The 16560-nt window shown below is 34.1% G+C and overlaps 1 protein-coding gene across 1 annotated transcript; it reads left to right on the forward strand.

Moving 5' to 3' along the window:
* The first annotated feature begins 1801 nt into the window (after positions 1-1801).
* Positions 1802-12002, forward strand: LOC126718324 (oxysterol-binding protein-related protein 1D). Its single transcript, XM_050420454.1, has 8 exons — positions 1802-2691; positions 4115-4471; positions 6307-6394; positions 7346-7812; positions 9572-9727; positions 9942-10250; positions 10841-11185; positions 11605-12002. The coding sequence occupies exons 1-8, from the start codon at positions 2137-2139 to the stop codon at positions 11776-11778; spliced, it is 2451 nt and encodes an 816-aa protein (XP_050276411.1). The 5' UTR covers positions 1802-2136; the 3' UTR covers positions 11779-12002.
* The last annotated feature ends 4558 nt before the right edge of the window (positions 12003-16560 follow it).

Consider the following 16560-nt stretch of genomic DNA (forward strand, 5'->3'; position numbering starts at 1 on the left):
CGAACCTCCAACTGTCAAAGATGAGGCTACAGCACACACTAGACATCCCCGCACACCTGGTACCCTTCCAGGACCTTCACCACCAATTGATCTCCATTTCCCATGTAAAACAAAAATTATCAGGCAAATCTGATTGTTCACTAAAAAATCCAAATCCACTTTCACTTTCAAGTTTCATCACCATCCACGTTCAAATCCCCAAAACACCCCCTCAAGTCAAACACCCACAAACAATCATATCAAAGTATTAACGTGAAATGGCAAAAGTGTCATTTCAAAATATCCCAAACACTAAACCCCCTGGGAATGGCCCAAATAAAAAGAGATTTCCCCTCACCCAACGGACACATTTGCACCCCCACCCAATCACTCCCCAATTGCCCACGTTAGCTGTCTCCTTCTCTCCCCGCACTAAATATCCTATACCTATCTATTACCTATATTACTAATTTACTATATAGTACTTAATTCCTACTTCTTTTTTTTTTTTGGTAACAAGTACTTAATACCTTTTTCTATTCCTATTTTCCAATCCATCCCTTCCCAATCCCCCCAAAAAAACACTAATAAACTCTCTAAAAAATAAAATACTAAAAAGAAAAATGCTATTTTCCAAACCCCCCCTTCCCAAACCCCAATATTTTAGTACTAAAAAATCACAAGTAAATTCTCTTTAAAAAAAAAAAATACTAAAATTTAAAATGCTGAAGCTAAAACTATTTTATAATATTTGTTTACAAATAATTGATGTGATTAGTATGTGAAAAAAAAATGGTGTTTATAGTAAGTTCAGATGAAAATCAATAAAAATTGTCTATATTTCATTAATTGGATAATAAAGTTAACTGCTTTAATGATAATTTTGGATAATCTCAACTTGACAGATAAGAGGAGGTGAGGTTTGTAAAAACATATACTATTGAAACAAACTTCTTCTCAACAAATTTCTCATTGGTAATTTGGTTGATTGAGAGTAAATGAAGAAAACTACTCACATTCGACCATATTTTTTTTGAGAAAGTTTTTAATTTATGATGTTTGTTTTTGACGATAGCTCTTTTTCATCAGATTAAAACACCGATTAGTTTTTGGTGTAGACTAAGATTGAATTTCAAATATCTTAATTAATCATAAATTTTTTTACTAATTTAACTAACAGTAAATCAGTAACCCACTAGCTTGACTTAACAAGAGAGCTTCATAACTTAACTCACCAATTTTTCAACTAAAAAAAAAACTAAGCACCAAACCCATGCTTTGTTTTGTTAGAGCATTTTTAGCATATTAGTCAAATTTTTATGCTGTTTGAACAATGAACAGTGACATTTAACTTTTACTTACCTACTTTTTTAAATACATTTTCCAACAGATTTTCTATTATTTTCTCCATCTCATTTAAATATTATTTCTTCATTCATTTTTTTTTTAACAACTACATATTTTCTAACATTTTTTTTTCTTAATACCTAATTATTATAATAAAAAAATATTTGAAGTATGAATAGTAAAAATTACAGTGTTCTCTATCTGTAGATAAATCTATGGAGATGAAAAATCTGTCGGAAAGTAAACAGTAATATTCTTGCCAAAAAATAGATATAAAGCATTTGAAGATGCTCTTAACATTTGAAACTTGAAACACAACTACTGGTCTTTTTTTATTTTTTATTTTTATTTTTTTTAAATCTATAAATTAATGCAACAAAATAATTAAATGCACCAAGGCAGAGGCCACGCTACACACTGTGTGCCCAGTTCTGAATTTACTGAGCCACTGCCTTAAATGGGATCTATGTGCTGTGCTGTGCTGTGCTCACCTCTCTCACTCTTACTTCAAATCTCCTTTATAACTACCCATAATCTCTCTCCCCCACTTTTCCTCTCTCACCTCTCAACTCCCGTTTCGTCCTTTTCACACACACACACACACTTTATGTCATTTCCGATACGTTTTGTTTTTTCTCTCTCCTCGTTTCTAGCTCCGATCGGGTCCCACATTACCTGACCCGCCTCAAATCGGAGCGTTCCGTTTCGCTTTGCACTCATCATCACTGTCTATGATCACTGATCGATGATATATATGCAGTGGAATTTTCAGTAGCGTTTTCTTTGTTTCTTTCCAGCGATTGAGTTGAGATGAATCCACTGTGCTGCATTGCTCCGGTTTCGATCGAGAAGGACCGAGCCGCGCCGTTGGCGGCGAAATCGGGCGGTCAGTATCAGTTAGGGCTCGATTCGTCGTTGAAGACCGCGAAACCGTGCCCCTCGGCGCAGGTCTCGTCGGCCGGTACCGAATCGGACAGAGTATCGGCTTCGGCTGCTTCCGCTGCTGCGGCATCGGCGAACAACGACGGCGAAGACGCGATCGCGGATTCGGTGCTGTATAGCGCCGGCGGCAGCAGCAATGGAGGCTGCTGCGGCGGCAGTGTGGCTGGGATTCTGTACAAGTGGGTGAACTACGGGAAAGGATGGAGAGGGAGGTGGTTCGTGCTCGAAGACGGCGTGCTTTCGTACTACAAGATTCACGGTCCGGACAAGATCTTGACGAGTCCGGCGAGAGAGAAAGGAGTCAGAGTGATCGGCGAGGACTCGATCAGGTACATGAGGAAAGCCAATTGGAGTAGCAGTAGCAGCAACCGCTTCGGTAGCTCCGCAAAGGAATGCAAGCCTTTCGGCGTAGTGCATTTGAAGGTTTGCTTTTTATTTTTTATTTTTAATAAAATTATTTAAATATGATGATACGGTTTGTTTTTGATATATAGCAGTAGTATTAGTATTTGCTATAACTGGTGCTGATGTTTTTTTTTTTTTCTTTTGAGTAAACGTAAAGTATGTGTCTAATGTGTTTTGATGGGGATGCTTTATATATTTTAATGGCCAGTACTCTCTTTTTTTGTATTTTTGTATTTTTGGTTTTGTGTATATTTGGCCGTTTGTTTTGATGGGTGTGGAGCTTAGTATCTTGTTACTGTTTTGGTTTGACCAGCTTGTTCGTATGCATAATTTAGAGGGTTTGGAAATGAATAAACTTGAAAGTTCGTTCAATTGTTAAACTTAATGCAATTTTATTCAGCATAGGCATGCAGCAGAAGCCCAAAATTTGCAGTGATCAGATTGTTTGTAAAGAAATTGACAGAGAAAGTTAACCCGCTACATGCACACACAAAGCAGCTTATTTCTAGAAACTGTTAAAGCAAGTGGAAAGCTGGAAAAAAAAAAAAACTAATATAAATTTGGGAAAAACTTTTTGGGAAAAACCCTCTATTGGAGAAAGAGCATTCTTTTGATTACAATGAAACCTATTAACTGCAGTGAAGATAGCCTACTATAGCGAGTAGTTGCTAAAATGCATGCACATTGATGCACAAGTGACTAGCTTTCCTTTTTCTGTATTCAAATTTTTACTCTTTAAGGGTGCATTCTAGTGGTGGGAGACTTCGGACGAGTTATAGATTCAGACATCCTAGGTTCAAATCCCCACTATGAGTTCCTGTGGATTATGTAATACACGGTTCTGGTGGGTGGGGTCGTGTATCTGTGGTTTACTCCCTAGGGTTGGGTACAAAGGGCCCTGCCTTGGTGAGGTTCCGCGTCATCCAAAAAAATTGTTTGTTTTTGAAATTGAAATGCATTTCCAAACATGTGCAATTCTGATTAAGAAACCCTAATTAGGGAAAATGTTTTGGTGGTATATTCAACCCCTTTAAGAGCTTATACATGCATCCTGGCTATTGCAAACATTAAATCTAGTTTATATGGATGTCTGAAATGTGGTATATGGGGAAAGAAGCTATGCCTAAAGAAAAGATATCTCAGTAGTGCACTTTCTACTTCCTTGATCAAATAAATGTGATCTATGAAAGTTTGTTTTGATTATGGTGTCTTGCCTAAGGCCCTCCTATAGACAAGCTCTGTGTATTGACCCAATCTGTATTTCAGAATTAAAGTTGGATGTTTTCACCCATATCCTCATGATACAGATACGTTTTCATACTTCCTCACCTTTTTGTTTTGGGTGTGAATATGTACATTTAAGTGTATGCTTGTGACCTCTATCTCCTGTAGTTTCCTTTGTTTTAGTGGTTGCTGAAATTTCCCGATGTATGCTTTACAGGTTTCTTCGATTCGTGCAAGCAAATCAGACGATAAAAGGCTCTCCATATTTACAGGAACAAAAACTCTCCACTTACGCTGTGTATCTAGGGAGGACAGATCTGCCTGGATTGAGTCACTGCTGGCTGCTAAAGAGCTATTCCCTAGAGTGTTGAGTAGCAATGATTTTGCACCTGCTGAAGATGTAGTTGTTTCGACAGAGAAGCTTCGATTACGGTTATTACAGGAAGGCATTGGTGAGGCAGCCATCAAAGACTGCGAATCAGTCATGCTCTTAGAAGTCTCTGAGTTGCAAAACAAGTTGAAGACTCTTCATTACAAACATGTTATGTTGTTGGAAACATTGAGACGATTGGAGGTATTTGTCTTGCTTCCATTCTCCTTCTTGGTGCATTATACCCTGCTAAAACAATCTTTAAAATCATACCGTGGTTGCTTGAGAATTGAGCTGGGTGGCTCCAGTTTATTTTTTGAACTTTGTCATGGTAATCTATCTTATTTTTGGCTTAAGATGATGTATGTCTTAATTTTTATTGGTGACTTGTGTGGCAATCACACTAAAGCAGGTTTTGGTGTTTGATGTAAATATAAGGTAATTGATGCAGTAACTTCAAAACCCCAAGAATCTTATGCACAAGCTTTTTAGCTCTCTTTGTTTTTATTCCATTGGGGCTTTTAATGATTTAAAATTCAACTACTAATAATTTCATCACTGCTAGTATCGGCATTTGCAAGTTTCTTATATTGTGACTACCAAATATTTGCGGCTGTCTATGAGTAAATCATATCACATGGTATATTAGAAAAGTTGTCCTATAGCCATGTTGCTCCAAGTGGACGGCCTCTCCTTATGCCATGGTGCATTATAAATACATTAAAATTATTAATATTGTTTGCTGTAAGTGAAACTCTAATCCCAAATTTTTGGAAATTTCAAAATAGTACATTGATTAAAATTATATTACCAAAAGTTTTTAGAAATTTAAAAGGGTATTTCTTATTTATTTTGTATCATTTTAATAATCTACCATGATTTTTTGTTTCAATAATAAAAGTTGGGTCTTATGGTTCAACATAAGTACTATGCATCATACAATGTGCCTTTGCCATTATGAAGTACTCTTAAGTACATAAAATTTTTTTAACATAGTTTTCTCTTCACTAAACTCTTATCACCAAGGTGTTAAGAAATTTTAAATACTGTTCTGATTAAAACTCAATTACCAAAAATTTTAAAAAATTTAAAAGGGGTTTCATTATCTATTTAAATTATTTTAATAATTTATTGTAATTTTAATAATCTATTGTAATTTTAGCTACAAAATTAGTTGTAGCATAAGACTACAATTTTTACTCAATAAATAAATATTACTACATATTTTGAAAATTTAACCGTTGAATTACATGTTCTTTATACTCTTAATACACATGATAAATTTTGCATCAATCGGATGTTATTTACAATATAATCTATAAGCTTATATTTTATGCATAATTTTAAATTACAAAAACTTGCAATTTAAACAAATTATCGATGAAATAGCTATTGATCTTTAATTTTATAAAAATTTTGCAAGCATGGGGGATATAAGAAGATGTAATCTAACAATGGATTTGTCAAAATTTAAATCTAATAAAAAGATATTAAGTAAGGTTGTAACTTAAGGTTACAACCAATTTTGTAGCTAAATTTTGTCCATTTTTATTTTAATAAAAACTTGATCTTGTACTTTGTTTTCCCTGCATAAAATAATTTTTTGTTCCTTTATTATTATTATTTTTCTTTTATTTTATTGTTTCGATTTAAATTATATCATTGAAATGTTTTCTTTGATGTTAATTATGAAAATTTTACAATCTATGCATCCTACATGCATAATTATTTATTTTAAATCATTTAAATCATGCTATAATGTTTTTGTTCTATAAAATCTTAGTTTGTCACTTGGCTTATAATAGTTTTTATTTTATTTTCATTTTACTATCTGTTTTATTGTCAATTTCAGTGGTCTTAGTAAAATTTTTTCTCTAATCATGAAATCCCTGCTCTGCCCCTGACTGCACAGTTACTTTCCTCAGTGTATATTTTCTGTTTCAACTTTTCATGTTATGTTAATTATACTATTCTATGAATAGATTCTGACAAAAATTCCTAGTTCGAGGAATAATTTCTCTTCAAATTTTGTTTTGCAGACTGAGAAAATAGAGCTGGAAACCACTGTAGTGGATGAAACAAAAGAACGTGAATCATATTGTGGACAAGGGAACAGAAGATTTAGTGGTTAGTTATGCTTTCTATGGTCATAGCATTTTGATAAATTCATATTTCTTAAACCCGGTCTGACCTAATATGAAAAAAAGTTCGTTAAGCTGTCTATCTCTCATAGAATATGAATGCATTGACATTCCGGGTATTACATGCAGAACAAGTCAAGTTACTGATCATTTACATTAATCTGCATCTGAAGTGCTTCTAGTAAACTACATGATGCTGTTATTTTTATTATTGCTAACTGGCACATGCATCCACTGGGTCTTGAACCCAAGACCTTAGCCTCTATTCCATTACTGTGGAAAGAGGAAATGCCATTTGAGATAGAGCTAAGGTTTAACTACATGATGCTCTTAGATCTAAGAAATCTTTCTTAATAGTCACTTATGGCCTGTTTAGATGGAGGGGGGAGGGAGAGGGAGTGGAGGGGAGGGGAGTAGAGTAGAATTGGCTAAAAATAAGCTAATTTTGTGCTAAATCTACTCTACTCCCCCTCAACCCAACCGGACCATTAACATAAATCATTGAACTGGAGCACGATATGTTCAAATTGTCCAATGAAACATCAGACAGCTCAGTTTACATAAACTGCTGTCCTAGCTTTTAAACATGCCTGGTACCTTTTTTCTGTACTCTAGGCACTTTTTTCTTTGACAAGTATATACTCTGGTCACCCTTCTCTTCTATACCCCATATCTCTCCATCCAAATATAGAGTTAAAGTGTTACCTTATATATTTCGTTTTCTTAAGGTTGGGATTCATTGGTATGTTCTTAGGCCATCAAACCAGTCTTTTATGTTTCCTTTTCTACAAGAAGGGAACTCAGTGAGTTTATTCAAAAAGTTTCATTCCCATAGTTTCACATATGCACGCATGTATATACAGTTTTACAATCTACTCCCTCTCTTCTTTTGGTAAGTAATATACAATCTACTCATTTTCTGATCTTCATGTTACAGATTTCTATTCTGTCATGTCAGAGGGCAGTGCAACAGACTCTTGTGCAGATAATGAGAGTCAAGATGGAGCAGACGTTGAGACAGATGAAGATGATGGAACATATTTTGATACAAATGATTTTTTGTCTTCAGATTTCTTACGAAGTGCTTCATATCGTAGTAGGGATTCTCTGGGAAATGTAATATATGATAGAGATTCTTTCTTGTCTGATCGTTTGCATGGATTTGAGAAGGAGATAAGGGCTGTTGAATATCCATATGTCAAAAGAAGGGATAATTTGCCAGAACCAAAGGAGAAAGAGAAGCCCGTTGGCTTGTGGTCAATTATCAAGGATAATATTGGAAAGGACCTTTCTGGAGTTTGTCTTCCTGTTTATTTTAATGAACCACTGTCTTCTTTGCAAAAGTGCTTTGAAGATCTGGAGTATTCATACTTGGTTGATCAAGCACTGGAATGGGGAAAGCAGGTCAGGTCTTCAGCTGTGCTTTCTTTTGTCGCAAAGCAGATTTAAAGCATGATGTCCTAGTTGCATTTATATTCCAGGTAGTTGAGATGCTGGCCTTAGTTTATTTATTTAATACTTAGGAATCTTGAGTAGAGTTTGCCCACTGTAAAAATTTCCAGATGCACTTTTTTGTTTCGGGGAGGGAGGGGTGGTGTTGGGAAGGTTGAGATTAGTGTTTTAAGCTAAGCCTTGGCTCATAGGTCACAATCTCTTCTTACCGGTAGTTGCTGCTGTGGGGATCCAAGGACTTGAACCCCTTCACTTCCTACTGGGGAGAGGTACAGCCTTTCCTACTAGTCAGAAGGTCTGTTCTCCATGTTTAAATTATTGAAAAGGAAAAGGAATTAATATGAAGTTTTTAATTTAGCCTAAGCTGCACTTCCTGATTGGGCTGATTAGGCTCAAACATTATTTCTATTTCTATCTGGACTTTGGTGCTACTTATGGTTCATCTAGTTGGAGAGTTCTGGTTCAAGATGATATGGTAGGTATAGATGCCTACATCTTTTGTTATAAAATTGATGTGACTAGCTTAATGTAATTTATAAGAGATGATATAGACAAACATTACAATAAATTTCAACATTATAAGAGAAGATATAGTAAAGGAGGGCAGCACATGGTGCAAAGGCTGCTGACAGCTCATAGTAAGACACAGCAGAGAGTTTTCTCTGAAGGCAATACATTCTCCCCTCACCAACCTAAGCCTTTTGGGGTTTTCCAAGTTTGTGAATTGTTTCAAGAATGTTGGATTTAATGAAGAATGTAATGTCAAAATTAAAAATAGAAAATGAAATTTAAAAAGATAAGAGTTGAGATATACTGTATTTTTTTTTTACTGTTTATTTGTTTGTGTTGATTGCTGTTTTCAACCCTTTGGTATGAAAGGAAACAGGAAGGAAGCAGGTGTGGAGGGTGTGTTTTCCACCTTGGCCCACAACTTCTTACCTGTCTAACATGAAGAGAAAAATAGGAAGGAGAATGGGGTGACAAAAAATTACTATTTTCCCAAAATTCATGGGTTTACCTTATACCGATTTATCCAGAAGAGTACCCTTACATTGACCTTATCACATCACATGACAACTTTTTTATATCATGGTTTTATTAAATATGAAAATAAAACCATATTTTAACTCTATTAGTATTATTTATGAATATATCATTGTAGTGCTCTATAAGTGAAATTCAAGTGTTAATTTCAAGCAATGGAAAGAACATTACATCTGTTATAATGAGGTCATAACACTACATTGGTACAAATTACAACTTCTTTCCCTTCTTCTCAACCTTATGTTCCATGTTCCAGTTTTTCCACCCCTTCTAGCCAATGAGCTCTAGCTCAACTAGCACCTCCTCCCCTTATAAGTTCTTGGTGGAGGGTAAGGTTATGGGTTCAAGACCCATTAGGCATGCATGTAACTTACCAGTAAAAAATAATTCCTTCCCTTCTACCAAACACACATGATAGGAAATTGATATCTTTTCTCATTTTTTATCATTCATACTTTTTAATCCTCGTAGAGCATTAGTTGCGAGCTGAAGCTACTGGGAAACTTTCTTTTTCATGTTTCCATTCTTATTGTAAATTGTCTTCTTCTAGATTTGTTCAAGAGTGGTTTCTCAATAATTTATAATGGTTCTTGTGTTCCTTATTTCATAACTGGTTTGATACAATTGTGAGACTCATGACTTAAGTTATGAATTTTTTGTGTTGCAGGGAAATGACTTGATGAGAATCTTAAACATTGCAGCTTTTGCTGTATCTGGTTATTCGTCTACACAAGGTCGGCAGTGCAAGCCCTTCAATCCTCTCCTAGGGGAGACGTATGAGGCAGATTATCCAGATAAAGGAGTCCGTTTTTTCTCTGAAAAAGTAATGTCTCTCTTCTTTCTAACTTGTTTTTCTTTAAAGTTTTTGACCATTAATAGTCTTAATTACCTATGAACCATGGAGAACATTGGAAAGATTAGTTTGAAATCATGTCTGCCTTGCCTTATTGTTCAGAGTAAATGATTTTTTAGTGTTACAGTGGATGCACATGTTTTGTAAAACACTAATTGTTGTCTAACAAGCAGCTTCCACTCAGGTGAGTCACCACCCAATGATTGTTGCTTGTCACTGTGAAGGAAGGGGCTGGAAATTCTGGGCTGATTCCAATCTTAAAGGGAAGTTTTGGGGACGTTCTATTCAGCTTGATCCTGTAGGTGTCCTTACTCTGCAGTTTGAGGATGGAGAGACATTTCAGTGGAGCAAGGTTACCACTTCTATATACAATATCATCCTAGGTAAAATCTATTGTGACCATTATGGCACCATGCGCATCAAGGGCAGTGGCAATTACTCATGCAAGCTCAAGTTCAAGGAGCAGTCTATCATAGACCGAAATCCACATCAGGTAAAAGACATAATATCAGGCACCCTTTACTCTTTCCATTTTATAGACACGTTATAAGAGATCTGTTTTTCAAGCATGTTGGAACAATTACGCAATTCAAAGCTTAAAACTACCTTACAAGCAGTACTGGTAAACAACATTTGTTCCCATTGTTTCTTCACAGTACTTTGTTTTTGATCCTTTCAGAGTTTTTAGCTTTGTAATGGATGTTCTACTTCTGTGTATCACATAAAAGGGAAATGGAGGAGATTGTTGATTTTACCCTAATTGCTTTTATCCATAAAGTACCATTATAGGCAAGTCATATGAAAACTTTTATATCATTGAAGGCCAAGGGAGAAAAATTGTACATGCTTTCACCTTCATAACATGACAGGAAATTTAGTGCTACCCTTCCACACAACACCCCCTGCACTCTTCTTGCTGGAAGGAAAAAGGCTAAGTTGTTATTCAGAAAACTGTCCTGTATGCATGAACTGTGCTTACCAAATTTCATAGTCATAAAAAGGGAAAAGTATAATTGACTTTTCATTTACTTTTCTCTGCTGATTACTGGTGAGCATCAATCAATTTCTTTTATAAAATTTCAGGTCCATGGATTTGTGCAAGACGACAGTACTGGAGAGAAGGTAGCTATGTTGGTCGGGAAGTGGGATGAGGCAATGTACTATGTGCTGGGAGACCCAACTACAAAGCCTAAGGGGTATGATCCAATGACAGAAGCTGTGCTGCTGTGGGAAAGGGATAAATATGTTACCAAGACAAGATACAATCTCTCTCCTTTTGCGATAACCTTAAATGAACTGACACCTGGCTTATCAGAGAAATTGCCTCCAACTGACTCAAGGCTGAGGCCAGATCAAAGACATCTAGAGAATGGAGAATATGAATTGGGAAATGCGGAGAAATTAAGACTCGAGCAGTTGCAGAGACAGGTATTCACCTTTACATCCTCTGCTGTATGTGTATTTACTAGTTGTGGATTTCTTCCCGTCCCTCAATACTTACAGATATTTTCAAAATTCTTTAGCCAATCATAATTTTTATAATAATTGGCTACTAGAGTGAACTTGTAATATTTTGATGTTCTTTGATCATTAGTTATGAGAATGTGTTCTGCAGTAGCCTAAATAACGTAAGAAAAATAAGCATTTGAACCTAAAGTGTGGACTTTGGGTGTCCACTGTTTGACTGCATTTTGGTAGAAAATGACCATATTCTGCAGTTCTGATTATCAGGGAATGAACTTCCGAAGTTCATGCTGATGAGTGGAATTCATTAAACATTAAGTCCTTCCATTTCTTTCATCATGAAACAAGCACCTTGAGCAGGTCCTTTTTATTTTGTGATACAGGCAAGGAAGTTGCAGGAGAGAGGGTGGCAGCCAAGATGGTTTCAGAAGGATGAGGATGGTTGTTATCGGTATATGGGTGGATACTGGGAAGCAAGAGAAAAAAAGAACTGGAATGGAATTTCTGACATATTTGGCCAGAGTAGTGATTTGCCATCTTGCTCGGCAGAAGCATGAGTTGTCCTGTGGCCCAGGTCGCTCTAAATTATTTTGTTCTCATGATTTCCTTCCATTTCCATATCTTTACCCCATTTCCCTGTACTGAACGTGAGTTTAGATTTAGGTCTGTTAAGTTATAAGCTCCTATAAGTTGTTGTCGTGTTGATTTCCAAGGTTTTTGTAATCTACTATACTCATCTGGTGCATAGTTTTAACAATTGCGTGCTGGGCAGTATTTATCATGGTGCATTCTTCCCTTGTAGTGACTACCTTTTACATTCTTTCTGCCTGTGTTTGAGAGTAATGCGCACACAACCTCGCTTCTAATCTACCCAAAAAGGTGAAAGAGACACCTCTAAGATGTTCTTTAGTCGAGAGATTAACTAAAGCCAATGGAATATTTTAACCTCTATGTTCTTTAGTCGAAAGATTAACTTCCAAAAGCCAGTGGAGTATTTTAGTGGTTCCTCACAATTTTGATGTACTTGACTGTGAGTGATGGACAAGCTTAAACATGGAACAATCACTTTTCTTCTTATTATTTTTTTCGCCGTCACTCAGTTGACCACATCTGAGTTGTGTCACAAAAGTTGTGTTTATAGACTCAGCATATTTTAATGGTTGGTGTGGCAGTCATTTTGATGTTGAAACCTTCTTTGCTTGCTGCATTGTACAAGGAAACTGCTGGATCCATTATATGGCATTAGAACTAGAATATGACTTTTTTTTTTTTTGGTTGTTGTTGTTGATAATTGCATTAGAATGAGACTTATTTGTGACTTAAAGCAGTCGCATCTTATTAAATATGCTTATTAGCTTGAATTGATTAAAAAAAAAGAACTCATCTTCTATTTTTAGCTATTTAGGCTTCATTTGGTAGTGTTATTAAACAACTCATTTTCAGTTTTTAAACAACATTATACATTTTTTCATCCACACGTATTTCAAAAAACTACAAACAACATTACTCAAACTCTTCTATCAGGCTCTTTAGTCTCTCTCCAATTTATTTAAATACTAGTTGCTGTACGGAAAAACTATTGACTTTGAAAAAAAAAATGAAGAAATATTTAATTTCTATACTTTTCCATAATTTAGAAGTGTTACCTAACATTAAATGTTATTGAGTTGCAAATGAATAGTTACCGAAACTTACAAAGTAATTTATAATTCTTAAATTAATAAAGTAAAACTCCCAATAGCTATATATACACACACACACACACTCAAAACTAATATAAACTGCAAATATATAAACAAAGACCATAATATGAGGAAGAAACACCAAGTTTTAAATTTGAGTAGCAATATGATTTTCTCATAGTAATAACAATATAGACAATTCAAAATATGAAATAATATCAAAATTATAATATCTAATTCCATTATCTTTAATGTTGAATCCAAACAAATAATTAATCAACCAAAAATCATAACTTTTAATAAGAAAAAAAAATCACATGAACCTAAATAAAAAACATTTAAGGTGAAAAATTAAGATTAATCTACTAAGATGCAAATACCTAAAACTTAAAACTTCAAAATTCATAAAATCCCCAAATTCTAAATCAAAACTAAACCAAATTCAACAAACTTATATATAACACTACCAAATAAAAATTTATCATTCCCTAGGTTGGAAGACATAAGTTGCAGCTTTGATCTCTCTCCAAAAAAAATAAAGATGATTTATCTACCATGTATAATATTAAAAAAATAATTAGTAGAAATTTCAACCCAAAAACCAAACCCACGAAAACAATGTCAATATGAATATGGAGATTAATCCAAATAATCAAAAGAAAATCAATTCTAAACATAACAAAAGAATAAGATAGAAAGAAAATTTCAGGCAAATATGAAAGTAAATAAAAAATTCGACGTAAAAGATAAAATTCTTTAATAACTATATAAACAAATATCTAACGTGAAGTTTTTTTTTTTTTAGTCCTATATTCATCGTGAGTCCTTTTTTTTTAGTCCCATCAGAATTTTTGTTTTTATATAGATTATCAATGTTTGAGTTTGAGTTTAAATTGGACTTATTAGAGAGATAGAGTTTCACTCATTGTTATATTTTGATTAAACAAAAATAATTTTATTTTAAAAAAATGATAATGATTAGTTTGAGTTTAAGTTGGACTTGTTAGAGAGATAAGTTTCACTCCTTGTTAAGTTTGGATTAAACAAAAATAATTTTATTTAAATATTGTGCTGATGTAGAAAATTGTGAGAGTTTTAGAGGTTTCGGTTTTATATGGTTGCAGTTTTGATTTTTCTCTAAAAAAAATAGAGATGCTCTATCTACCATGTACAATATAAAAAAATAATTAGTAGAAATTTCAACTTAAAAACCAAATCCACGAAAACAATGTCAATATGAATATGGAGATTAACCCAAATATTCAAAAGAAAATCGATTTTAAACATAACAATAGAATAAGATAGAAAGAAAATTTCAGGCACATATGAAAGCAAATAAAAAATTCGACATAAAAGATAAAATTCATTAATAACTATATAAACAAATATCTAACATGTGTCTTTTTTTAGTCCTATCAGAATTTTTGTTTTTATATAGATTATCAATGTTTGAGTTTGAGTTTAAGTTGGACTTATTAGAGAGATAGAGTTTCACTCCTTGTTAAGTTTGGACTAAGCAAAAATAATTTGATTTAAATATTGTGTTGACGTGAGAAATTGTGAGAGTTTCAGACGTTTCGGTTTTATATAGATATATAGATTATTAAAATTTTTAATTATTTTTTTCCTGGGCATGTATGGATGGTGAGAGTAAAAGAAAATCATAGAATGCTTTTCTCAACAAGGTCTCAGATCATCAAACAGGGACAAAAATGAGCCAAGCCAACCTCAGAGTAGAGAACCAGGACTAAAGCTGGTTAAGAAGATAACCCAATTGTGTCTTCCCTTGAGAAATCCAAACCATGGCTTGAAAGAGAAGATGAGAGGAGAGCACTGACCCTCTTGTATAGAGTAGCAAAAGCAAGCTTCTGTACCTCTCCTGAACTGGTTTGAGAGCTCTGGTGGAGAGATTGAAAGAGACGTTGGGCACTAGCATCAGCCTTAACAAAACCTCATTTTAGCAAAAAAATTGCTAAACTCAACCAAAACCACCCTGCGTTAGCCTCAACAATTTTTCCAACTTTCTTTTTTAATCCATGAACAACATCTCAATAAATTTATTTACTCTTCATCAACAAAGCTTTTTTTTTTTTTTTTTTGGTAAAATAAAGGAAATATGAGAGTAAGATTATACTTGAATTACTTATTTTCTAATGATCATCAACTACGCCATATTATTTCCAATACTGAATACATATATTTCTCTTTGTTCTATCTCTCAGTGCTTCTCCATTTCTATCCGTCTCTTATAATGGGAATATAGGTACAATGAGAATATAGTGGTAAGGGGAGCAGGAGACAAGGCATTAACTTGGGTGGCTAATTTTATACTCTTAATAATTAGGGTGGATTGCTAACAAGGTGAACAATGAACAAGGGTAAGAGATATTGCCTACCCTAGGGAATTAGGGTGGGTGGTTGACAAGTTGCCCATGTGAAAATAAACAAAGGTGATATGTATTTAACATTATTATTTTTATTTGTTCTTCAGGACTCTCTTACAAAGTGTAGAATAAGGGGCCGACAATTGATTGACATGATGAACAATATTGGAGATATTAAGTCTCCAATGGCTAGGATTGAGAGTTTTAAAAAGCAATTTTTAATTTCAACCATTGAATAAAAAAAATGAGTAAGTAAAAAAGTGAAAGTGGTAAAAAGTTTTTGTGAAGGAATAATTGCACCAGGTGCAATACCACACCTGATTCTGATACCAACTAATAGTAAGACATCTAACTACTCTTGAGTCTTGATACAATGTGGCATTATGGAGCAATGTTATGAATACCGTTTCAGAGCCTGTTTTTGTTTGTCCATTGAAACGGAATATCTCGGTACTGGCCTATTTTGGCGTACCGTTTCAGAGTGTTTCGGAGTTACGTTATTTTATAATAAAAAATATATATTATTAATAAAAAAAACCTATATAAATTATTAAGGGTTTTAAAGAAGTTATAATTACATATTTCAACTAATATGTAATCTTTAAGCCCAAATAATAATAATAATAATAATAAGTATCAGTTCACTCATTTATAAAATATAATAAGAGTAATAATATGAAAAAAAAAAAAAAAAAACTTGATGTTAGTCACGTGGGGCTCACAGAAACAAAACAAAGAAAAAATTCAAATTTTGAGAGTAAAAAAAAAAAAAAAAAAATTCAAATTTTAAAACACAAGTGACAAAAGAGGAGTATGTGGGCTGGCAAAAACTAAACAAATAAAAAATTTAAAACAAAGGACATAGCATTTAAAGGAAAGGCTGGCAAATAGTAACATACATTACCTGTACAGCACATAAATAAAAAAGAAAAGGCAGACTGGCAGCCCGCAGCAGAACCAAAACACACTAGAAGAAAAAATCAAAAAGCGAAGAAGAGAAGAAGAAGGGTCCGAAACCCACCAGAAGAAGAAGAAGAAGGGTCTGAAACCCAAAAGAAGAAGAAAAAAAAAAACAAAAAAAAAACAAGAAGAAGAAGGGTTCGTAACCAAGAAGAAGAAGGTGGTATGATTTTTTTTTTAAGTCAAAATCTAGTACCGGCCAAAATTGGCTAGAATGGTCGGAACACCTCGAAATAGGCCAAAATTTGACTCGAGGTGGAATAGAGGGTATTATGGTACCGGTTTGCATGCCGGTACGAAATATTCCGGCCGT

Source organism: Quercus robur, chromosome 3 (genome assembly GCF_932294415.1).
Source record: "Quercus robur chromosome 3, dhQueRobu3.1, whole genome shotgun sequence".
Taxonomy (NCBI): domain Eukaryota; kingdom Viridiplantae; phylum Streptophyta; class Magnoliopsida; order Fagales; family Fagaceae; genus Quercus; species Quercus robur.